This window comes from Saccopteryx leptura, chromosome 7, assembly GCF_036850995.1.
Source record: "Saccopteryx leptura isolate mSacLep1 chromosome 7, mSacLep1_pri_phased_curated, whole genome shotgun sequence".
Lineage (NCBI taxonomy): Eukaryota > Metazoa > Chordata > Mammalia > Chiroptera > Emballonuridae > Saccopteryx > Saccopteryx leptura.
In genome coordinates, this window is record NC_089509.1 from 47440225 (window position 1) to 47466659 (window position 26435).

General features: G+C 42.4%; 1 protein-coding gene across 1 annotated transcript in view; it reads right to left on the bottom strand.

The window, feature by feature from the left end:
- DPP4 (dipeptidyl peptidase 4) overlaps positions 1 to 26435 on the bottom strand; it is a 91452-nt gene that overhangs the window by 26931 nt on the left and 38086 nt on the right. The window contains exons 9-16 of the mRNA XM_066345029.1: positions 19353 to 19513; positions 17844 to 17947; positions 7157 to 7292; positions 4278 to 4322; positions 2072 to 2182; positions 1722 to 1789; positions 741 to 794; positions 263 to 384 (exon numbers count right to left, since the gene is read on the bottom strand). Of these exons, the coding sequence (XP_066201126.1) occupies positions 263 to 384; positions 741 to 794; positions 1722 to 1789; positions 2072 to 2182; positions 4278 to 4322; positions 7157 to 7292; positions 17844 to 17947; positions 19353 to 19513 (801 nt within the window). The remainder of the gene's footprint in view (positions 1 to 262; positions 385 to 740; positions 795 to 1721; positions 1790 to 2071; positions 2183 to 4277; positions 4323 to 7156; positions 7293 to 17843; positions 17948 to 19352; positions 19514 to 26435) is intronic.

Consider the following 26435-nt stretch of genomic DNA (forward strand, 5'->3'; position numbering starts at 1 on the left):
AACTCTTCAGATTCAAAAGGAGAGAACTGAGCGAGGCAGAAAGAATGTTTTCTAAACAGGACACAGAAGGAGAGACTTCAGGGATGGAGATGCTGAGCAAGGAGGGTGGTAAGAAAGTTGTCGCAAGAGAGGAGGGACCATTAGCTAGGAGAGGAAGGGGAGGAGAAGCTGCCACTCTGGGGGATGGAGGGAGCTGCTTCAGACACACACTGTGGGTACCAGCTGCCACCTCCCTATCTCCCTGTAGTCGCTTCAGACTTACCCGAACATCTCAGTTGGTAGTACTTTGCATCTTTACTAAACGATACAGAGTAGTACTGACACCTTTCTGGATTCAGCTTACAGCTAAGGCACATCACCTTTGTGTAGTCATTAAGTTGGATTCTGTAAAACCAATGATGGTAATTAAGTGTTTGCTTAAAGGAGAAATGAAAGCAATGAATTGAATAATATCATATTGCAAGATATCAGAATGCCAAAGCAATCCTCGAAAACTTTTAAAAGTAAAAAATATACATTAATTGATTCTTAAGAACCTCAAACCTCCCATTGTTTAGAAATACCACAATATCTAATGAAGTCATTCTGTTTTGTTGATGTCAGGTTGATTTATAAAGAATAAAGCATTTAAGAATAAGTTCAGTTTAATATATTAGTTAGGACAAGGTCCTCTTAAAACAGTCAAGAAATTAATTGTTCACCAGCTTAGAAGACTCAAGACAATGTAATAGAAATCTTACTTATAAAGATTTCTTCCTCCTGGCATTCCTTCATATTCATTACTAATGTAGTATCTGGAAAGAAAATCAATGAAGTATAGATTAATTATATTTTTAAGAAAAGTCAAGTACACTGCATTTAACTCAACACCAAGCATTAGTGCTCATCTGTGTGTGTATCAGTGCTTAGCCTCTCTGTATCACTCTTCCCTACCCCTGTGCCCCCAGAAGCCATTTTCCCCCATCATCTCTAAATAGGAGATTCTTTTTATTTAACCGACTAAAATATCTGAATGCAGGGATTTCTCCCTTAACTAAAGTGGCAAGTAAATCTCAAAGTAAGTCTTTTGTAAGAAAAATTTAACTGAACAATTAACACGTTGAGAGCCCATTTGTCTATACGGTTTTCCATATTTTCTGGTTTATAGCACAAACTACTAGATGGCAGCAGCTCCGTCTTCTTGAGAGCAGCAGAGCCACTGCTAAAGGGGACCTTCAAAACTGCTTTGAGCAGTGGCCACATTCTTCTGTGATGAGACCAATAAAGAATTATAAACGTGCCTGAGATTCTAATGAAAACTAATGCTCCCTTTCCTAACAACTTGTGCTAGCTGACAACCTGTGTAAAGTCTTCTGTTTTCCAGTAAGGCCGAGACAGGGACAGATAAAACAGCCTCTCCAAGCCTTCCAAAAATCCAGTGCCAGTTGATTTTAACAAAATGCCCCTGGGTGCTGCTGGCTCAGTGTTCCGAGATGGTTAAAAAGAGGCTCCAGCTCTTCTGATATAAAGCAGGTAAGAGCAAGAGGTAGAGCTGCTTGGTGGCAAGGAATCAAATCTGCTGAGCGTATGTGAAAATCATTAAGGCTTCCTTATGTTAAAAAGAAAAAAAATGTACTGAACACATTCCAAACAGACTACTCTTTATTTTTACAAAAATTTTCCCTATTTCTGGGCTGAGAGAGGGCATGATTACAAGTACGTTTATATCCTAGAATACTCACAGGTAGTCATCGGTAACGGCTTCTATCCTGATGACTTCCCAGGGTCCTGATGTAATAAATGTGCAATCCTGATGGGATTTTTTTAAAAAGAGGTTGATTAGACTCTCTCTAATCAAGGTTAAGAGGAGGATTAAATAATTTACAACAGGAATTCGGACAATCTCAATAATCTCAGGTCTTTTTCTTGGGTCTCCCCACCCCATCCACCTTATTCCAGGTACCACCGAGGAATTTGAATTAGTTTCTTTATTTATTTGTACACATTAATCCGTTTTTATCAATGGACTCTCTCTTCAGTTGGTTTAAAAAAAAAAAGATCAACCTGAGATAAATTGTGTAAGAATACTTACTACTTGATTATCTATTTGGAAAAGACAAATGTGTTTGTAGCCCTCGTTATTGCTGACAATCTTGTAGAAACTATTCCCATCAGAGGTAAAGTGAGGTTCTGCAGGCTTAAACTAGACAGTAATAGAAAATGAAAACATGTTAGAGCACATTAGTCTCATCTCAGTACCAACTTTAGTTTTAGAAATTGCAACACCCATGTTTGTAGCCCATGCTTCATTTACTTGCCAAATGAACCCAGAGCGTCTCAAAAGAGAATTCTCCTTCTAGAAAATGCAGACACAAAGATCTAACTCCTAAAGAATTCTTCTGTGAGAATTAAATGCGGGAATGCACAGAGAGGCTTACAGAGGCTACTCCGTGCAGTGAGGTGGTTACTGTTATTCTTGGATATCTCTCTTTGGAGGATAACTGATCTGGCTCTAAGTGTGCAAAAATTAGCATTAGCCTTTCAGTTTCAAGAAGGAAATTTCCTCAACGGTACAAATGTGCTTTCTTGAAAGAAGCTAATTTTATTTTTGACTTTTTCAGGTTGGAGGTGGTTTGTAATTTGAGGATTTCTTTTCTTTTTGCCAGTCTTTTACACAGATTTCTCTTTGAAAGTCAGAAAGTGTTTAACCATTTCTGAACTAGATACCCTAAGAAATGTGTCAAGTATTCCAGTACAGAAACATTTATATAGTTATTATTTTATTTTAAGCCTTTTCATTTTACTAAATAATATCAACAGTTTAAAAAAAACAGTTGTATGAAAATATAGCACAAAATTTTCATTTTTTTACAGTTCAATAAAGATAGTTCTCAGAACATAACGTAGTTTAAGCAGAAGAGTAACCCAGCCTGAAAGGAATATGTCACTTTACAACTTTGATTTCCTTCATACATTTGAGAGCAGGTAGGAGATGGTCTTTTAAAATTGTTGGTTCACTTCACCCTCGATGTTTCCTATTTCATCAGCTCCCATTTGGGGAATGAAGAAAAATGCTTCCTTGTTCTATTTAGCGATTCAAAGCGAATTCATTTAGGGAGCAAGCTGAGGCGTGCAGTACACTTGGTGTTCTCATTACAGAGCTCTGAAACACATTCCCCTCTCTAGACCTGTGTTCACAGCCTTATCTTTTTAATACATTTCCCTGTTTCCCCTGGATGGAGTTGTGCCTAGTAGAAATGTGTGAAAAGTGGCATCTGTCTGGTTAAATACAGAGAGGAAAAAACATATTTTTTTCAGAGAGTCGTGAGGAAGTGTAGCATGTCTCTTGCCATGGAGGAAACCACTTTTCATGTTGGCAAACCTCTCCCCTCTGCCCAATCAATGCCTGAAGAAAAAGGACGTGTGAATGCTATCGGAGCTCCCAGCCCAGCTGGAAGGGGCCATGTTCCTGAACCAGAGGACCTCACACCAATACCCAACGAGATGCGAAATCTTGACATGTTTTATGTCACTTTGTTTTTCTCTTAAAGGGGGCTTAACAGAAGTGGTCATAAAAATCAGGTGAGATGCACTCTTCATCTTTCACAAGAGGTGCCTTCATCAACTTCCATGGTGTATAGCAATGTGCTGGGAGATTCTGCCCAAGACGTAGCGTGTTGGGAGTGAAAAGCCTGAGCAGTCTCTGAGGGTCACTGTGCTTTCTTGGATAAAGCTCTGCATCTGGGGTCTATCACAGTGTGAACCCACATAAGTAGGATTTCCTCCAGAGAGCTGCAGGGGGCACAAAGTGTGTGCTGCTGAATTTCTGCTGGATGCACAGAGTAGTCACTTCGCTTTTTGCATTCGTGCAGGCTGTGGATGCACATCATGCTTTCTGACTCTGAAGCAAATAACTTCAAATATGAGGTCAAGGAGCACAGTCAGCATCTTGGCTGCCTTTCAGCAGTGGTTGGTTTTAACAAATCGGGAGCTATAATTTGCCTAGAGTATGCTTTTTTTTGTTTTGTCTCCTCTTCATTACTGCTTCTTGGCCTTTTGGCAAGCTCAAGTGTGTGCTCTTCATTGATTTTCCATTTGTCCCCCTTACTTTTTCCAACTGAATATATTATAGATTCTCTATAAAAAGATATCTCTGCAAGGAGCATTTAAATATTCTGAGAGACGGGTCAAGAAATATCTCTATTATGAAAAAATAACATTGGGTCCTCATTTGATATATCTAAATATTAAATATCTCTGAGTATCTACAGACAAACCCATAACTCTGAAATACTTACTCTTCCAACCCAGCCGGTAGTACTCATTTCAATATGTTGCCGTGCCTAGGGAGGGAAAAAAGCAAAGACACTATTTTAAAGAGAAGTGAGACATAAATTCAATTCTTCACTTATAATTTGTGGTAATATAAGTAAAGTTGCACTTAAAACAATTTAAAACTTTCTCCATTTGTATATTTGTATCTACGTTAGTATTTTTTGTGCAATTACATTATAGCATTTACCTCTCTCACCTAAAGCTCTGTCCTGGGTCCATACCCACCTGCTGTACAGAACTGGGGATAATCTCATTATCTTTCCTCCATTCGACTACTGTTTTCTTACTCCTTCATTATTCTCTCGATTAGTGGCCAATTCTCTCAAACCAGAGACCTGGGTATCATTATAGATTCCTACTCTTTTGAGGGGATGGTCACTTTCCCCCTCAGCCTCTACCATCTAGGTCCTTGACTTCTCTTGTCCTTGTCTACCACTATTGCTCTAGTTTATAGCTGCACACTTTCCTTGGTCCGTTGCCCTGATCTCCTGTGGGAGAACCTGCTTGTCTTCTATCCATCCACCTAGCTCTCCATGCTGCTCAACCCCCAGCCTACCTCATTTGTCAACAGATAACTCTATGTCATTATGACCGTCTCCTATTTAAAAGCTTGAAATAGTTCCCATGTGTTACAAGATAACCAAACTCTCCAGAATTGCACCTGAGCCTTAGTCTGGATCTTTACCTTCAATTTTCACTACTGTCCTTGTCTTTCAACCCTTACTCCTATATACCCCTGGATCTTGCAGGCTCCAAACCAATGGTCCCCAAACTACGGCCCACAAGCCGCATGTGGCCCCCTGAGGCCATTTATCCGGCCCCGCCGCACTTCCAGAAGGGGCACCTCTTTCATTGGTGGTCAGTGAGAGGAGCATAGTTCCCATTGAAATACTGGTCAGTTGGTTGATTTAAATTTACTTGTTCTTTATTTTAAATATTGTATTTGTTCCCGTTTTGTTTTTTTACTTTAAAATAAGGTATGTGCAGTGTGCATAGGGATTTGTTCATAGTTTTTTTTATAGTCTGGCCCTCCAATGGTCTGGGGGACAGTGAACTGGACCCCTGTGTAAAAAGTTTGGGGACCCATGCTCCAAACTATTCACACTGCACAGATTCTACTCATAGGACTTTTATGCCCTTATCTGCCCAGCATATGGTAACTTACTCCAGAAGGCTCCAGGTCTCTCCCGCATCATCTCCCATCCCATTGTTTCTGCCCTCAGATAAGTTAATCATATTCCTTTGAACTACATTCCTTATGCCTTGTTTATACCCCTTTAGGACACATATACTGATATTAGGATGGTTTAATTGGCAGGAAGCAAAGAACTTGGGTTTTACAGTTTATATTCTGGCTGTTGTATGACTTGAGCAAGCTCCCTAACCTCACCGAGCCTCAGTCCTCACAGTGTGTGACTCCTGTGAGTGTTCAAGAAATGGTAACTATTATTATTGATTTGTACAATGGCATTCCTTACTGGAACATAAACATTTTGGGAAAGCTATGCTAATTCCCTTTTTTTTCTTCCTTCCTTCTTTCCTCCCTACTGCCCTTCCTCCCTCCCTCCATGCCTCCCTCCCTTCCTCACTCCCTCCCTCACTTTCTTCTAATATTTAGTGCTTATCACAGAACTTGGACCATAACAGATGTTCAATGCTTTTTGCATAAAGAAATAAAGAAATGAATCAAGATACGATATGGCCAAACTTTCTGAAGTAAGACTCTGTTCTGTGCCCAAACAGGATGGTAACAGCAAGGGTAGGAATATAGAGCCCATTACCAGGAAAACAGTTTGTAGAGGTGTCCCTGACTTATGCCAGCAAACTACCACTAGGCTATACTCCTCCTGCGGAACTTGCTCCAAACGAGCTTTATCCCTGATCCCCCAGCCTGGCTGGACCCTACCCCACCGCCAGCACCTCAAGGTTGGATTGATGGTTGCATTTGCTTCAGTGTTGCCACCTTCAGACTGGTAGTTAACTATTTAAATTCTAAACTATTTACTGCTTATAGATAGTCATGGTATGGTATAGATTTGTAGCCTCTTGATATTTGCTTTGTTTCATATATTCAGCTTGTCATACCCTATTCCTTGAATTTTCTCTATGGTTCTATGGAAACACACTTTATTGACCTCTCAGAGCCTGGACCTCTCAGACTTTTATATTTTGACATCAAATTCTATATTATCACCTGACCAGGTGAAGGTGCAGTGGATAGAGCATCGAACTGGGGTGCAGAGGACCCATGTATGAAAGCCCGAGGTCACCGGCTTGAGCATGGGCTCCCCAGCTTGAGCATGGGGTTGCTGGCTTATGCCCAAATGTCACTGTCTTGAAGCCAAAGTTCACTAGCTTGAGCCCAAGGTCACTGGTTTGAGCAAGGGGTCACTCGCTCTGCTATAACCCCTCGGTCAAGGCACATATGAGAAAGCAATCAATGAACAACTAAAGTGCTGCAAGAAAGAATTGATGCTTCTCATCTCTCTCCCTTTCTGTCTGTTTGTCCCCATCTGTCCCTCTCTCTGTGTCTCTGTCTCTGTCACACACACACACATACACAAATACTATCTTCTGGGTTTCCAATCACCACTTTCCCAAGTAATAGTATCCATAACTAAAACAGTGTGAATAGTGAATGAAAGTGAAATAGAAGCACCACCAGATATCAGTTATTAAAAAATTAGTCCAGACTTACTGCCTCAGGGTCAAAGAGTTGGAAAGAATAGAAACTCAAACTTGACTTCCTGATTCTCAAATATCCACTCTCTCCCTGTTTTTGCATATAGCCCTTTGAGGATGACGTGTAATTTTAAGAGCAGAACATCCCACTTAGCCTTACCACTAAGCAAGTCCATCTTCCAGTGGACTCATCATAGTCACAAATATCCATTATTGAATAGTTCTGAGTCCTCCGGAGCCACTGCAAAGATATCCTTTCTTTGCTTACCCATGTCACATCACACAAGTAGTGATCCCTGGAAGGAAAGAAGGAAGGAAGGGGAGAATACTTATTTCCAGATCTGAATACAAGTAGACATTTTACTCAATGCAATGAATCTTAATGGGAATACAATTTTAAATGGTTGCTGAAAGCATTTAATACTATCATTGTGAACAAAAATGTGGTTTTGTGGAAAGTAACCTCACAGAGTGAGCTGATCATAAATTCCTGACATGGAACTTCTCTAGTAAAAGGTTTATCTTTGTCTCGAGCAAGCCCTGTCCATTGTTTTAGTGTGCATCTAGGTTAACACACCTTTGAAATGTTTCTTTTCAGACTCCTTAGAAACAAAACCACCCTCAAAAGGGCCCACAATCTTGTTAGCTATCCTGTACTTTAATCACTGTCCTGCCTTACTTTCTCCCATCTTTCTGTACTCTTCCAAAGACATAAAGAAGCTAAAAACTTCCAATCTCTGAAGCAGTTTTCTCCATCTATTGGGATCTTGCTTGCAGGTGTACCCTTCGTTTGACTCAAATTGATTTTTATAAAAATTTTCTACAAGTTACTTCAACACCATAACGTTTTACCTTCTTTTTTTTTTTAAGCTCAAAGTATAATTTAACTTTAAATGGAAGTTAAAATAAATCAGACAGAAAAAAATTCAGCTAGCGTCATATGTGGTTTAGCATACGTAACTCAACTCCATGACTTGGGATATTTCAAGTCTTCAACTTGGCTTTGGGAAGTGACAGGGAATCAAGAAGGACATTTTCCCATCCCTTTTTCTGTCTCGTGGGAACATTACCATGAAGCCATTAACCCTGATTGAATTTTGAGTGTTTTCTGGTATTTTGATGTGCTTCTCTAGAAAATTTTTACTTGGGTGAAACTATAGCTGCCCTTTGTATCAATTTCATTTTCAAAAGAGGAAAAATTGACTCAGCTTTCTACAAACTCTGAAAATCTAATAATTATATTCTGAAAATATTCTCAAGAGTCAAAATGTGAATGACTTGAAGAAATTCGGAAACCCTCTGGTATTCTAAAGTAAATTTATACAAATGGGGGTATGTCTGGAAGTCCATCCTTCCCCCACACATACCTTTAAAAGTTTTTGGAACTACATTTTGATTTGTTATGAGATGCATGGAATTCATAACTACTTTTCTGCCAGCCTCTCTAACGCTATTTGCTCTATATTTTATTTTATTTGCTCTCTCTACTTGACATTGTGATTTCATGTAACAATTCTTTTTTCATTAATTTTAATGGGGTGACATTGATAAATCAGGGTACATATGTTCAGAGAAAACATCTCTAGGTTATTTTGACATTTGATTATGCTGCATTCCAGTGTAACAATTCTTAAATCACTCCTTTCCACAGTCTCATATCAGCCTACTTCCCTTCATTAGAAGGGTGCCAAAGGAATTCTTTCTTCCTCCACTTCCAGTCTGACTAAGTGGCGGTACTCCCTCCCTCACAAATGCTCTAAAACTGTCCCTCCCTCTTTCCTTCACAGGCTCTGCCTCTCCCTCCCCTGTCACTCTGTGGACTGCAAGCTCTCTGAGGCAGGGCCACAGCTCTCTTATGCACAGGACACCCCCAGGACCTAGCAGAATACCTGCATAAAACAAGCCCTCAATAAAGTTCTGTAGGCCTTAGCTGGTTTTCTCAGTGGTAGAGTGTCAGCCCACTTGTATATGTCTCAGGTCTGATTCCTGGTCAGGGCACACAAGAGAAACAATCATCTGCTTCTTCCCCCTCCCCTCTCTCTCTACCCCCCTCTCTCTCTCTCTTCACCTCTCACAGCCATGGCTCCACTAGTTTGAGCACATTAGCCCCAGGAGCTGAGAATGACTCCGTGGAGCTTCTGCCTCAGGTGTGAAAAAACAGCTCAGTTGCGAACATGGCCCCAGATATGCAGAGCGTTGGCCCCAGATAGCTGTTATCAGGTGGATCCTGGTTGGGGTACATGCGGGAGTCTGTCTATCTCCCCTTCTCTCACTTGGAAAAGAAAAATAAGTTCTGTGGAATGCAGAATTTACAAAAAGGAAAATACCTACGCTGTCCTTTCTGGCCTAAATAGCGCTGTTCTTCCTTAGCGCTCACACATCACTTCCTGTTTCATTCCCTTCACAGACACTAAATCTGTGATAAGGTGCCAAAGAACTATAAAACTTAGTATTGGCAACGCCATTCTAAAGAAGAAAGGTTAGGTTTCTTGCCCCTTCCTTTCTGTGGAGAATGGAGAGAGAAGAATGCAGGAGCTTCCTGGCTTGCAAGAACAACTGGGTCGGATAAGTCATAATTTAACTACAGAGCAAGGAAGATAGAACTCATCTAAGAATCCCTTCACTTCTCTTTTCTTAAAAGCCTTTAGAAAAGAATGTTTATGTACCTTATTTAAGAATTCCTACACTCTGACTCACCCTCCAATCCTAAAGTCAGGAGAGTAATGGATACCTCTAGACCAGGGGTAGTCAACCTTTTTATACCTACCGCCCACTTTTGTATCTCTGTTAGTAGTAAAATTTTCTGCCCTGGCCGGTTGGCTCAGTGGTAGAGTGTCGGCCTGGCATGCAGGAATACCGGGTTCGATTCCCAGCCAGGGCACACAGGAGAAGCGCCCATCTGCTTTTCCACCCCTCCCCCTCTCCTTCCTCTCTGTCTCTCTCTTCCCCTCCTGCAGCCAAGGCTCCATTGGAGCAAAGTTGGCCCGGGTGCTGGGGATGGCTCTATGGCCTCTGCCTCAGGCACTAGAATGGCTCTGGTTGCAACAGAGTAACGCCCCAGATGGGCAGAGCATTGCCCCCTGGTGGGCATGCCGGGTGGATCCAGGTTGGGCGCATGCAAGAGTCTGTCTGACTGCCTCTCTGTTTCCAACTTCAGGAAAAAAAAAAAGTAAAATTTTCTAACTGCTCACTGGTTCCACAGTAATGGTGATTTATAAAGTAAGGAAGTAATTTTACTTTATAAAATTTATAAAGCAGAGATACAGCAAGTTAAAGCATATATTAATAATTACCAAGTATTTTATGTCAGATTTTTGCTAAGTTTGGCAGAATAAATCTTTATAAAACAACTTACTATGGTTAAATCTATCTTTTTATTTATACTTTGGTTGGTCCGCTACCACCCACCATGAAAGCTGGAACGCCCACTAGTGGGTGGTAGGGACCAGATTGATTACCACTGCTCTAGACAAAGGGATCACAAGCCCCTCCTTACCCACCCCAACCGGTATGTGATTTGGTCTATAAAATCAGCCACAGAATGGTAGGGACTTTCTACATGATTTGGGATTGTGCCCCATGTAGCTAGCCGGCTAATTAATAAACTCCTCAAAAATTCATTTGGGCTTGGTGTCTCTATGTAACCCACAGATTTAAGTACAGTACTTTATAACAAATCAAACAACAAACATTTATTGAGCACTTAGGATAGATCAGGTTCTGGCTAAAAAACTTTAAACCCCTCACCACTTCACCACCCCCCTTCTTATGGCTGGGGACACAATGTGTTCAACCCAGGGAAAAGAGGGCCTCTAGGCTCTCCTCATACAGGTGACAGATACTGAAAAAAGACCAACCCCCTTCACCCTGGGGCTCCCCTCCACTTCAGTTGTTTCTCTTGCTTATTAAGTAAGAGCCGATATCACTTGCTGGTCTGCACAGCTGGCTGGTATTCAACGAACATCCTCTGAGGCTTCCCAGCTGCCCTCCTCTGTTTTGCCTGTCCTGTTTGCAATGACTGCCATGTTCTAAGTCGTGTAGGTTTTACTCAAATATCACCTGTCCTTGATGATTTCCGGGAAACCCCTTCCTTCCACACCGAGCCCACCAGGATTGTGCACCGGGCTGCAGGGTCTGAGAGTGCTAATGCTTCTCTGCATGCCCAGGAGCGAGGGCGCCTCAGCTAGTCTAGTTCTTCTGCATTGTGCCCAGTGCAGAGGTGTTAAATAAGGAAATGGAAAGGCAAATAGATCTGACAGGGAATATATAACACTTGCAAAGGGAATGGAAGAATGAAACACAGGATAGAAAATCAAACTTTTTGAAATTAACTTTTTAGACAAAGGGTCAGAAAACTTTTAGTAAAGGATTAGATGGTAAATATTTTAAGCTTTGTGGACCACATTCCTTCTTTGGCAACTACTCGACTCTGCCTTTCAGAGGTAGTAAGTAAACAAATGTAAGCCCTGGCCAGATAGCTCAGTTGGTGGGAGCATTGTCCGGAAGTGATCCCTGGTCAGGGCACATACTGTTTCCTGTCTCTCTCTCAAAAAAAAAAAAAAAAAAAAAAAAAGTAAAACAAATGTGTGTGGCTGGGATCCAAGGATATGCTGAAATTTGAAGTTCATATAATTCTTCTTTTTATAATTTTTTTGTCTTTTTCTGAAGTTAGAAGTAGGGAGGCAGAGAGACAGACTCCGCATGCACCCCACTGGGATCCACCCGGCACGCCCACCAGGGGGCGATGCTCTGCCCATCGGAGGCCTCACTCTGTTGTAGCTGGAGCCATTCTAGCGCCTGAGGCAGAGGCCATGAAGCCATCCTCAGCACCCGGGGCCAACTTTGCTCCAATGGAGCCTTGGCTGCAGGAGGGGAAGAGAGAGAAAGAGGAAAGAGAGGGGGAAGGATGGAGAAGCAGATGGGCGCTTCTCCTGTGTGCCCTGACCAGGAATCAAACCCTGGACTTCATTCGCGCTGAGCTGACGCTCTACCGCTGAGCCAACCTGCCAGGGCGAAGTTCATATGATATAATTCTTACATATTATAAAGTATGATTGTTCTTTCGATTTTTCTTTTAAACCATTCAAAAATGTAAAAATTATGCAAACTTGCAGATCATACAAAATGGTCTGGGAGGCAGGATTTGCTCAGTGGGCCCTCGTGCACTCTACACCAGTAGTTCTTACTGTTTTAGTTCAAAAATACTTTGTAAATCTAATGAAAATTATGTACTTCTCTGGGGGGGAGGGGTGGGTCAAGATATCTCCACACTCATGCATACAATTTCCAAGGGTTCCATGGACATCATTAGGAACCTGAGTTCCACAAAGAGCCTTTCCCTTTGTCTAAGGTGGCCTGGTGGGAGAAGGGACAAGCAAGGAAAAAACCCCACTCTTATACATGATTAGTGGGTCACCTAGTACTGAGCCCTTTATCTAATAGCCATAAATTATGCTTTTGGGTTCAGAAATAAGCCACAGAAAATAACTTTTCCCCATTTGAAAACATTGAGTAATGGAATTTGGGAAGTCTGCCAGGACACTCACATGAGTCTGGCATCTCCCCTGCCCGTTTCCAGATCAAAGGTTTGTGAACCCGTATCCTTCATTACTTTGTCACCTCCATAGCCCATGGTGTACTCTGTGCCTTGTGAGTGCCCAATAAGACGGTTTACCAGCAGAACACAGCAATTTTTGAATTCTAACAGGTACACACTTCTCTTCAATTCCAGTTTTTCTTTAGGATTTGGAATTAGGCGGAGACAGAATAAGGGTACATATCCCAGCCCAGAGCTGAGATCATGACCAGATGTCAGTGAGTCATGAAAAAGATATAAGGTCACCAATAGCTCAATCGTACTTGTTATTGAAAGGTTTAAGTCTCCTTTTAAACCAGAAAATCCCCAAAAGCAGGATTAGCAATTCTACTTTGCACTACATGCTGATTGTATTCTGCAAAAACAGAGCAGCAACTATTGAGTAGATTTTGGTTATGTAATGGTCAGGGGAGGAGTAGAAGAGGGACTGGGCAGGCAACCTGACCTCCCCTTGAGACAGTGACTGCCTATCCCAAGTTTGACACAATGATCCAACCAGCAATTCTAACTTCTGGAACGGGGTTCGTACAGGGGAATATGGAGCAACAGAGTAATTTCTGGACAAAATAATAGGTTACACCCATGTGGAATCTACTGTGTGCCTGCCAAGACCTGTTTTAAATAAGTGCTCGACATAAAGCTCATGACCCTGACGTGGTAGGAACATTAGAGTTCATGTTTTGCAGACAGGGAAATGACAGTGCACAGAGGTTAAGTGACTCGCCCAAGGTCACGCACTGAAAAGTGCTGGAGCCAGGATTCAAGGAGAGCGGTTGGCTTTGGATTTTCTGCTCCCAGCGGCTCCCTCTGTAGAACCTCTACCTTTATCACTGGCAAACATGCTAGTTTCACTCTCTTGCCTATTTTCAGGGTAAAATTCATCAGCCTAAGAAATCTATTCATTCCTAGAGAGTGTGTTTAACTGAATAACTAAATGTGATAAAGCAAATCGTATTTAAATGCCCTTTTAAACTTGCTTTTGAAAGTCAGGGAATTCCTTGGTAAAGTGATTGTTGCCTTGCAAACAATAGGCACTTAATAAATGTCTTTTGACTGACATCAATGCCCCTGATTTGCATAAATGTTTCTTTTGGTATATTGAAGTGCTTAAAATAAGGTATGCATTACTAACTAGAAAGATTATTGGAGAGAAGACTGCTACTATGAGCAAGTGCAGACGGAGCAGTGATTAATTCAGTGAATCACCCAAGGAAGCAGGCGTCCTGCCAGCGCCGGCCGCGGGCGTCATGCCACTCTGCTCTGACAGGGATGCCAACCCTCCCAGGGCCGCTGACAGATCCCTGAGGACAGGAATGGGTGTAATCTGCTCCTTTCTTATAGGCGTCACTAGCTTCCGGGGTACTTCAGTTCAGTTCAGTTATCCCTTGTGTGAAAGTCCCAGACTCTGTTGTCCTTATTTTAGAGACCAAGAATCATCTACTGTTCAGAGGAGACATAGCAAGTCTTTGTCTAATGTGTCCCCTAGGAGCAGAGGATGGGGTGGGGTAGGTTATGAACTGGGTGTGATGGGTCCTCGGGGCCATTAAGAAGCTGTGGGGTTGGGTCACCTCCATAGAGCTTTCCCTTCCCAATCTTCCAGCTTCAGGACACAAAATTTGCAAATGACTGGCAGGGGACAGAAAACAGGAATTGTAATGCAAATTCATTTTGAAGGCCATCTTTGATAATACTGATTATATATAAACTAAGACACACAGTGTCACATGTGTAATGTACCTCATCTATCCATCCACCCACACATTAACTATCCAATTATTCTTTAAATATCAATTGGGCATTTGCTATGCCTCAGGCACCCTGCTAGGCACTGGCCATGTTATTGTAAGATTGGCCCCCACCTGCAGAACTCATCTTACTTCCATTCAGCAATGTGAGCACGGCTCTAAATAAAGCAGTTAGAGGATGGATAGTTCTACATTATGTGTTGTTTTCTTCCAGACACTTTGAGCTCTCAAACTCTCAGCACGAGTGGTCTCTACAAAAATGCAGAGTAACAAATCCGATCAACGTGAGCTGTGAATCAGTGAGGGTGGTAAGGAGCCTCACCCTGATTCAGGTTCAGGTTCGGGGCACTGGCAGGGTGACATGGGTGCCCTTCTCTCTCTTTATCAGGAGGTGCCAATTCCTAACAAACCGCAAACCAGCCTTATTCACCTGGAGGAGTTTTCCTGCTGGAAGCTCTATGGTGAAAGGTAATGCCTACTAAGAGAATTAGTGACAGGCACACGGGCAGAGGAGGAAAGGATGGTGCTGCTCCTGGCAGGGCTTCACACTCCAGGAACCCGTGAATTACCAGGTGACAGGGCAAAGGGCCCGGGCAGTTCACTAAGGGGGAGAACTAGCCTGGACTAACTTGGCCTTGCTGGATTTTTGCATGAGGCCAGAAAATGGAGCATCACCCTGTATTAGAATGCTTTCCACAGAGAGGATCTCAAGCCTGGTTTCAGCAAAGCTGGGACCTTATTGGTATTAACAGAGACCAGAGCTGGATTTGCATTTCCTATACAAAATATCCTGTGGCATTTCCAAAAAAAACTATGCTTTGGTAAAATACTATACATTCCACACAAATATCTGAATGAGGCTGCCCTACTGTGAGCATCATGTAAAAACTACAAAGAACTACAGAGGGCGAAAAATAATTCCTTAGAACTACTGACGTTTCCTGAGCTCAGCAATTCACTCCTGCCCTTTGGAAAGTGATTTCTAAGAGGGGAGGACTCCATTTCTCCATGTGTGAAAGAACCATAAAAATGACACCAGAGGGAATACGCAGGAAGTAAAGGAGACATGAGCAGACACCAAGCACAGTCCCAGCCGGTAGGAAGCACTCAATAGATTTTAACTCAATTATTCTATTATGCTGGCCGAGCAGGTGCTAGCCTGTCTTGTTACCGGCACCCATGCTAACTTGCTGTGTGACCTTGAGTAAATGGGTTTACCTCTCTGAACCTGTACTCTCCCGTGTCTCAGCATTGTTCTGGAGCCCCTGCCGGTTCTGTCTGACCCCCTGAGACTCTCAGGAGAGGAAGGGCTGAGGGCTGGGCCTGCGACCTGTGGCGCAGCCTTCCATTTGTCTGCTGCGTGCTCTCTCACTAAAACTAAGTTTTCTGGGTCTTCAAACAACGTTTGCCAACCACTGGTGAGGTCTAAAGCCGCTGTAGATCTAATATTCTTCAGAGCAGGCGCTCGTGGTTCACCCTGCCCTCAGACAGACCTGGGCTGTAGATCGCGAGTTCACACCAGGCCCTCCCACTCTTTTCCTGGACAGCCCTGGACCTTTCGGTGCGGTTCCTCCCACTCAGGGCTCCGCCCCTGTGCAGGGCTCCGCCCCTGTGCAGGGCTCCGCCCCTGTGCAGGGCTCCGCCCCTGTGCAGGGCTCCGCCCCTGTGCAGGGCTCCGCCCCTGTGCAGGGCTCCGCCCCTGTGCAGGGCTCCGCCCCTGTGCAGGGCTCCGCCCCTGTGCAGGGCTCCGCCCCTGTGCAGGGCTCCGCCCCTGTGCAGGGCTCCGCCCCTGTGCAGGGCTCCGCCCCTGTGCAGGGCTCCGCCCCTGTGCAGGGCTCCGCCCCTGTGCAGGGCTCCGCCCCTGTGCAGGGCTCCGCTGCCAACCTACCTGTCCAATCTGCACTCTCCAGGACACTTTCTCTGTTTCCTGGGGTCATGAAAACCCACTTCTCCCCTCCCACCTCCCGGAATGCCTGCAGCCTTTTGTTCATACCTCTGTCACATTTGCTCTTGGAGTCATTTCACAGAATGTTTTATATCCCCCACCCGATCATAGGTCTAATAAGGACAGAAACCCACCCAGAGGACGTTTGTGTGTATGAACAGTGGGTGCTCAATTGATGTCGATCAAAGAGATGGCTGGGTGGGACCTATCAGATTTTAGAACCTCTGGGTGAATTTTTATACCCTTGGACAAACTCAGAAAAAAAAAGTACTTTTAAATGTACTGATAACTAGTCTCCCTCCAGAATAAATAGGTTAATATAAATATTTCTAAACAAGTTAATGAGTTAGTGACTACAAAGCCAAGCCTACAGCATGCCTGCAGTAAATGGAACTCCGAGAAAGCGAGAAAGCAGATGCTTCCGTGCTGCTCTTATGACAGGTCAGGAATCTGAGGACACCAGCTGAGTTTGCACCAAGGGAGTCACCTAACAGAGTGCTTACAAGCTCTTTTTTTCCAAGTCAGAAAGACAGGTATGAATACAGAATCCTACTTGGTCATTTTCTTAAACTCTACGTCTCACGTTCTTATCTGTAGCACAGGCATATATAATAATAGTTGTTAGAAAGAGTTACTTTAAAGATTGATATAATAAAGCATGTGACAATGCCTGTATCTGGCACAGAGTGAGTGCTCAATATGTACTAGTTATTATTTAAAAGCAACAACAAAACCAACATAACTAAAAGAAATGAATCAGGAGCGACTTGACAGCCCTCAACTGCATGCAATACGGTGGTTATCTTGACAGGAAAATAACAAGGGCGCTTAATGGCACCATTTCAAACCACCCAGTATTGTTCATTAAAGGAACTGACATCATGAGGCACATGAGCATCATGAGGTTTCCTAAAGTTAATCCACAGTTTCCCTGAAATTTTCGAGTTCTTAAGAGGACCCAGAAAGCCTGTGTGATCTGACCTTAAACACATCTCCTCTTCACTCAGATGCCGACGACGGTCGCCCCATCCCCCTCGCGGTTCCTGTAATGAACCAAGCGTGTTCCCTCTGCAAGGTCCCTATACTTGCTCTTCTTCTGGCTGGAAACAGTGCCCCCAGCTATCCATGTGGAGAGCTCTCCCCCTTTCTTCACATCAGTGTTCACAGGTCACCTCATCAGAGAGGCCTTCACTGGAACCCTTCCCCCTCCCATCACAATCACTGTCACCTTTGTCCTGTTTTGGTTCTCTTCACAACATTTGTCACCACTTGACATTTTACATATCTCTTTATTTGTTTCCTTGGTTCTTGTCTGCCTACCCTACCTTGAGTGTAGGTTCCATGACAGCAGGGACTCTTCCTGCTCTATTCATTGTGCCAACCCATCACTGAACCTGTCCAGCACAGAAATGTACTCAACAAAGAGTGGTTAAGTGAAAGAATGAGTGACTGCCAGCCTGGGTGGCCCCATGGGAGGATACCACTGAGACTGCTATTCATTTTTAAAGTGTTCCCCATGGGAGCTATGCACCTACCCACACATCTGGGTCAAGAGTCTTACCCTATTAACACAGAAGCAGGAGCAGTGATTTGTACAGAATCTGTACTGACGGGATTGTCAGTATTTACGACAAAGAACTTTACAGTTGGATTCTCAGCTCCTGCCTAGGAAAAAACAATCATGGAATAGGTATTGACGAAAAATCATTGCACAAGTTTAAAACTCTACAAAACTCTCTGCGTCTCAGCCATAAGCTGGTAACAGTCAGACACATTCGAACAATTTGATATAGATAAAATGAACATAAGGGAAGGTCATGAAATGCAACCTTTCCGTGTTTGGGCAGAAACATAGACAGGCTCCAAGCATCCCTGTTTAAATAACATACATTTATAATTTATGTTACTTTATGCAAACAAGAATCAATTTCTTAAAGCCATTCGATATTTTGCAAATATACCCTGACTCCAGAAGACAAGAATTCTTCCCAGTGGTCAGCCAAAGACACAATCCAACAGGAAACTATTTTCCCTGAGCCGAGAGCCAATGTGCTAATTAGGAAGCTGTCATTTTCACTCCAAATACAGGTTCACCATGTTGGAGCTTTACAATAAATAGCATGATAGAAATTTATAAAACCTTTTAATATACACAGATAGATCTGCAACTGACGAATTAGTTAGAAATAATATATATTTAGTAAGAACATTTTATGGTTTGTTTGTTTTTTGCCAAATTCACTCATCAAAAAATAACATTTCACTGAAAATACATCACCATATTTAATCTCTAATCTTTTTTTTCTTTTAACTTCCCCTGTCTTCCTAAAATGGCAGCTCTTCATAAAACAAATTCAGTGAGTTAGTAAAAATAAAAAAAACCTTTTCCAAATTGCTTATAGCTAAAAATCACTTTACTATTAGACAGTCCTATGGACAATACAGTAGCCATTATGATTATGACACTAGTGAAGAATCACTTCTACACTCCCCTTTCCTCAGCTTACACTGCCGAGAAAGCTTTGCAATTTTCATAAACATGCGTCGGAGGGGGAGAGCAGCCTTGAAAACCAAGACATGACACTATTATTCCAAATGTAGGATGTGTGAAATGAACACAAGTGCCAAATCTATAATAGAACCACTAAAACTAGTCATGTATCTGTTAATTAGTAAGTAATACAACCTGATATATAATCAAGCTTTTCAACTTCATCTAGGGCACATTCCAACTTCCACAAATGAGATGAGCTAGTGATTCAATTATAGCCTCTCTTTCCCTCCATGTGAACATTTTCAGTCCCCCTACCTCTTCCTAAAGCATTTCCCCCATCTTTTTCAGCTTGTCATTCCTCAAAGTTTTTGGAGAAATTACAAAACCTTAAATCACACTCTTTCCTGGGATAATAAAAATACTTTAAAATTGCCAGATGCTGTTGACTTCAGCAAGAGTAATCACAGCAAGCTGTTGAAGAGAGACTGACAATATTTTCATTAGTGGGAAAGGATTAAATGAAACTATTCTCCTCCCATCAAATCACAGAACCACTATATGAACAGGAGCACAGACCTTTGGATATGGAATCTTCATAGTCTTGGGGTACTGCAGTGACTCATCAGAGTAGACAGAGAATTCAATATGTGGGACATTGGTGTCATTAAATTGGGCATATGCTAAAAAAGTGCCGTTTGGAGACCACCACAGCGCGGAGTGGGTATTGAAGATTTCCTCTGAAAAAGGACAGAAATTGTTCTGTTACAAGAAGTAGCTAATAAAAATTGGCTTTGGCATTCAAAATATTGTTCTCATTAGCTTTAGTAATTACAGTAGAGTTCAACTAATGAACCACTTTGCATTTGCTGGGCTTCCAAAATCAGTAATACAAGTGAATAAAAATAAAATTTTCAAGGATAGATCTGGATTATAAAAATAAGTGACCCGTAAGACTGTTGTAGAATATTTAGCACACAACATTTAATATAAGCTCTACATGTTTTTTATTTTATAATCTACTAATTTTATGCTGCAAAACATACTAAAAGTAAATTGCACACACAGGGTTGATTTTCTTTTTAATTTTTAAACAGTCAGCATGCCGGCATACTCTCCCCAGCGAGGTAGGTGGTATGTGGCTCCATGCTATTAAACCAACATGGTGCCCAGAGTTTACTACTCTTGGCACACATAAGGTATGGAAAGGACGAATTTAGAATGTCGAGCTGCACCATGGAACCCCTGTTAAGAAACATCTCCTTTGTCCAGGCTAGAAACTGAAGACTCCCTTGGATTAATTGCCTCCTCTGTTGTATAAACTGATGGGTAAGGAAACAGGGTCAAAGAGGAGTCTTGATTTCCAAAACACTGTGGGACTCATTCTCGATCTCTGGCAAAATGAGCTCCTTCTCATGTTATGCAGTCTATCCATGGGACTTCCAAACTCTGGCTCTTAAAATGCCAGAACCTCTTTTATCAACTGGGAATGGAGCATTCAAGTAGACGAGATAAAAATGTTTAGTCCTCTATGCAGACTTAATCCACAAATCTTGTGTTCTGCACCGAGTGTAAAGGTAAAAACAAAAGCATAGAAACTCAAATCTTAGAATTAAGAAACCGCCTGACTAGGCAGTGACACAGTGGATAGAGCATCCAAGTAGGATGCTGAGGACCCAGGTTCAAACCCAAAGGTCACCAGCTTGAATGTGGGGTTGCTGGCTTGAGTGTGGAATCATAGACATGACACCATGGTCACTGGCTTGAGCCTGTCATTCGCTATTCCTTGTATTTTCTCTATGGAAACACACTTCATTGGCCTCTCAGAGCCTGGACCTCTCAGAATTTTAAATTTTGACATCAAATTCTATCTTCTGGCCTGATCGGGCAGAGGCACAGTGGGTAGAGAATTGAACTGGGACACAGAGGACCCAGGTTCAAAACCCCGAGGTCACCAGCTTGAGCACGGGGTCACTGGCTTGAGTGTGGGATCAAGACATGACCCCATGGTCACTGGCTTAAGCCCAAAGGTCATGGGCTTGAAGCCTAAGGTCACTGGCTTGAGCAACGGGTCACTGGTTCAGCTGGAGCCACTCAGTCAAGGTATATATGGGAAAGCAATCAATGAACAGCTAAGGAGCCACAATAAAGAATTGATGTTTCTCCTCTCTCTCCCCTCCTGCCTGTTCCTCTCTCTCTCTCTCTGTCTTTCTCACTAAAATAGATAGATAGATAGATAGATAGATAGATAGATAGATAGATGTAAAAATGAATTAAGAAACCATTTATCCAAATCACTTTTCTGATTATTGAGTCTTCCTTACAAGTTTCTTCCAAATATTTATTTTCAACAATAATATTAGTAGTAGTTACAGTATTAATAACAATAATAAAATAATAACTATAATGAGCAGTTGGCATTTAATGAATTCAGCAGACATTGATGCGCAACTGACATCTAGTATCTCAGTGAATCCTCGCAATGACTCTATGCAGACAAGCAAAAGGAAGCAGTTAGGCTTAAGGAGAATAAGTAATTTGCCCAGGATTATATAGGCAATGATTGAGAGAATTAAGAATAAATCCAGACTTGTTTGGGGTGAGTCCATCTTTTTCATCTCTGTTGTCCCTTCCTGTCTTTCTATTTTTGCACATCTAGTAAGAGAAAACCTTCTTTTTGGTAAGGTAGCCTGCTTGCCCTTTGACTGCTTTATACCTACATTGTCCACTTACATTTATGTAGCAAGTTAGAATTTACAAAACACTATTCTAATTTAGTCTTCACAAAGATACCTGGGTGAATCTATTCAGAGCCCATTTTACAGAGAAGGCAAGTAAGAAGAGAGGGATTCAGTGAATTAGGGTGCAGGCCTTGTGATTCCAAGTCAAGGAGGTTTCCTGCTAAGAACTTTTTATATACTGAGTTGATGTCTCAGTCCTTGTGGCTTCACTGGTTCTAGTCAAAAATCAAGATGCAATTACATAAAATTAATATAATTACAGCCAGGTTATGGTTTTAAAATTTCTTGTAAGTACAGGTGGCAGGTAGTGTTCTATGTTTTGAATTGGCGGTTATTTGTAATACAAAATGTATTTTTCCATAGTGATGATGTATTAAAACTGGAGGGCTTTCAGTCAAGATGGTGACATAGATAACCACAGTATTGCATCCTCCTGCAACCACATCAAAATTACAACTAAACTACAGAACAACCATCATTCAGAACTGCCTGATATCTAGCTGACCAGAAGGGCTATAACCATGGACATAAAGAAGAGGCCACACTGAGATTGGTAGGACAGGCTGGTCTCACACACATGTATGGCAGATAAAAATTGGGAAGGACATCTCAGCTGCAGACGTCTCCCTGAAGAGCGAGGGGTCTCAGCCCCACATTAGGCCCAGGGATCCAGGGCCCAAAAGAAAAGTCCCCATAACTTCTGGCTGTAAAAACAGTGAGAATTGTGACTGAATGAAACAGAGGGCTGCTGGAGTTCCAGGCAGTTCCTCTTAAAGGGCCCAAACATGGGCTTTCCCAGATTCACTCCCTCTGGAGCAGCAGCTCAAAAGGCATCAAGAATGTATGGGGAGAACTGAACTGTCAGATATAAGAGTAAGAGCTAGAGGGGCAGCTGTCTCCCAGAGAAAGGTGTTGGCAGAGGCCGCTGTTCTCTTTCTGAGCCCTTCCCCTACAGAGCTGACAGGCAGATGCCATATCTGAGTCTCCATCAACCTAGCTCACACTATTTGCCCTGTCATGGAGATTGCTGAGACTTTGCCCTACCAGTTTTTTAGCCCACCCAAGCTGTTTCTAGTGGCATTTCCATACAAAGGGCCTGTCTTGGTTCATGCTTTGGATTTTTCTAAAATCTCTCAAACAAGCAGCATCTGGCCTCAACATGCCATACACATACTTCCTGCTAGGTGACCTTAGATTGAACATGAGTGGCAGCTGGCTTTGGTTTGAATGCACCACCTCCAATCCCAGCACAAATAGCAGCCATCTAAAGATTGTTATGTAGCTCGTATCGAGTGGCCCTGAGCAGAACACAAGCATTAGCTCATCTTAGCCACACCTCCTGGGGAGACTGTGCCACTGGACCCTCGAGGACACTTACTAAACTAAATGACTCTACCAAGCCTGGGAGGTGCAGCAGCTCTACCTAATGCACAGAAACAAGCACAGGGAGGCTGCTAAAATGAGGAGACAGATCCATGTCCCAACTAAAAGAACAGAACAAAACTCCAGAAAAAGAACTAAACAAAATAGAGACAAGCAATCTACTAGATGCAGAGTTCAAAAACACTGGTTATAAGGCTGCTCGATGAACTTAGGGGAAAACTTAGTGAGAACTTCTTTTTTTGTTTTAAATTATTTTAATTATTTATTTATTTTAGAGAAGATAGACAGAAAGAGAGTTAGAGAGAGAAAGAGAAGGGGGCAAGGATCAGGAAATATAAACTCCCATATGTGCCTTGACCAGGCAAGCCCAGGGTTTTGAACCGGCAACCTCAGCATTCCAGGTAGACGCTTGATCCACTGCACCACCACAGGTCAGGCCATCTTTTTTTTAGATTTTATTTATTTATTTTTAGAGAGAGAGAGAGAGAAAGAGAGAGAAGGGGGAGGAGCAGGAAGCATCAATTCCATATGTGCATTGATCAGGCAAGCCCTGGGTTTCGAACTGGCAACTTCAGCATTCCAGGTCAATGCTTTATCCACTGCGCCACCACAGGTTAAAAAAAAAAATATATATATATATATATATTTAGAGGCAGAGAGAGAGTCAGATAGGGACAAACAGACAGGAACAAAGAGAGATGAGAAGCATCAATCATCAGTTTTTCCTTGTGACACCTTAGTTGTTCATTGATTGCTTTCTCCCATGTGCCTTGACTGCAGGCCTTCAGCAGACTGAGTAACCCCTTGCTCGAGCCAGCGACCTTGGGTCCAAGCTGGTGAGCTTTGCTCAAACCAGATGAGCCTGCGCTCAAGCTGGCGACCTCGGGGTCTCGAACCTGGGTCTTCGGCATCCCAGTCCGACACTCTATCCACTGCACCACCACCTGGTCAGGCAGTGAGAACTTCAATAAAGAGATAGAAACCATAACAATGGAAGTAGAAAACATAAAAAAGAAACAGTCATAAGTGAAGGATACATTATAGGGAATTAACATGGATTAGATAGAACCTGAAGCAGAGTTTCAAACCACAGATTTGAAAGATAAGAAATCAGAATATACTCAATCAGAACAGCAAAGTAAAAAAATGTTGAGCCTGACTGGTGGTGGCACAGTGGATAAGAGTGTCGACCTGCAATGCTGAGGGCCCATCTTCAAAACACTGAGTTTGCCAACTTGAGCACAGGCTCATCTGGCTTCAGTGCAGGCTGACTAGCTTGAGCGCAAGGTCACTGGCTTGAGTGTGTGAGCATAGACATGATCCCATGGTCACTGGCTTGAGCAAGGGGATCGCTGGCTTGGCTGGAGCCCCCTGGCCAAGGCACATATGAGAAAGCAATCAATGAACAACTAAGGTGCTGCAACGAAGAACTAATGCTTCTTATCTCTTTCCCTTTCTGTCTGTCTGTCTGTTTCTCTTTCTCTGTCTGGCTAAAAAAAAAAAAAAAGAATTCAAAGAAATAAGGATAAGAGGCCTCTAGGACAACTTTCAGCAAGAGCAAGGAATTGAAAATCTATGTGAAAAAATAATAATGGAAAACTTTCCTCACCTGGTGAGGGAAGGCATACAAGTCCAAGGATCACAGAGAGTTCCAAACAAGATAAACCCAAAGAGATCTATACCAAGACACATCATAATCAAAATGACAAAAGTTAAAAATAAAGAAAGAATCTTAAAAGCAGCAAAAGAAAAGCAGTTAGTTATCTATAAGGAAGCTTGCATAAAACAATCAGATGATTTCTCAACAGATTTTGTGGGCCAGAAGTGATTGTTAAAAAATATTGAAAGTGTTGGAAAACAAGGACCTAGAGCCAAGACTACCTGATCCAACAAAGCTATCATTTAGAATAAGGACAACAAACAAGTGTTGGTGAAAATGTGGAGAAAGGGAACCTTTGTGCACTGTTGGTGGGAATGCAGATTGGTGCAGCTACTATGTTTTTTGTTTTTTTGTTTTGTTTTGTTTTTTTTAATTTATTTTTCTGAAGCTGGAAACGGGGAGAGACAGTCAGACAGACTCCCGCATGTGCCCGACTGGGATCCACCCGGCACGCCCACCAGGGGGCGATGCTCTGCCCCTCCAGGGCATTGCTCTGTTGCGACCAGAGCCACTCTAGCGCCTGGGGCAGAGGCCAAGGAGCCATCCCCAGTGCCCGGGCCATCTTTGCTCCAATGGAGCCTTGGCTGCGGGAGGGGAAGAGAGAGACAGAGAGGAAGGAGAGGGGAAGGGGTGGAGAAGCAGATGGGCACTTCTCCTGTGTGCCCTGGCCGGGAATCAAACCCAGGACTTCTGCATGCCAGGCTGACACTCTACCACTGAGCCAACCAGCCAGGGCCGGTGCAGCTACTATGGAAATCAGTATGGAGTTACCTCAAAAATTAAAAATAGAATTGCCCTGTGATTCTGCTTCTGAAAATATATCAGAAGGAACCTGAAACACTGATTTGAAAAAAATATAGCATTTCTACGTTCATCACAGCGTTACTTACAATAGTCAAGATTTGGAAGCAACCCAAGTACCCATCATTAGATGAATGAATAAAAATCTGTGGTACATTTACATAATGAAATACTACTTAGATGTAAAAAGGACATCTTACCTTTTTGATATAGCAGAGATAAACATAGAGAGTATTACGCTAAGTGAAATAAGTCCGTCTGAGAAAGACAAGTACCATATGATTTCAATTACGTGTGGAATCTAACGAACAAAATAAACTAACAAACAAAATAGAAATAGACTTTTAGATATAAGAACAGACTGACAGCTGTCAGAGGAAAAGGAGGTTGCAGGGCTGGGTAAAGAAGGTGAAGGGACTAAGAAGTACAAATTGGTTTTTACAGAATAGTCATGAAAATGTAAAGTACAGCATAGGAAATATAGTCAATAATACTCTCATAACTATGTATGGTGTCAGGTGGGCACAAGACTTATCAGGATGACTACTTAGTAAATTATATGATATCTAATCACTGGGTTGTACATCTGAAACTAATATAATATTGTATATCAACTATAATTAAAGAATAAAAATTATTTAAAGTAAAAAAAAAAGACTTCTGGTCACACTGAAAATCCTGAGAATGAAGGGACTATAGCTATAGACAATAGAAAACAAAGAGAGCATTCCCAGCGCTTCCTGATACAAAGCTGTCTGTGAGAACAGGTATCTCTGCCACCCCTCCCCCACACTCTGACCTTCTTTATGTACCCTGGACTATGTGTTCTTCCCTGACTAGAAAACTTAACTTGCTCCCTGACAATTATTTTTTTGCCATCTTTGTCTCCCTCTCTGGTCTGAATTCCCTAAGAACAGCAGTAGAGTAGCATTTGTCTCTTTGAACCTAGTACCTGGCACAGTACCTCACAGGTGGTTGGCATTCAATGTGAATTGCACTGGATTACCTACACCCATAAGGTCAACACTACTCTTTCAGGGGCGTAAGTATTGCATCTTCTAAAATTATTTTGTTTGC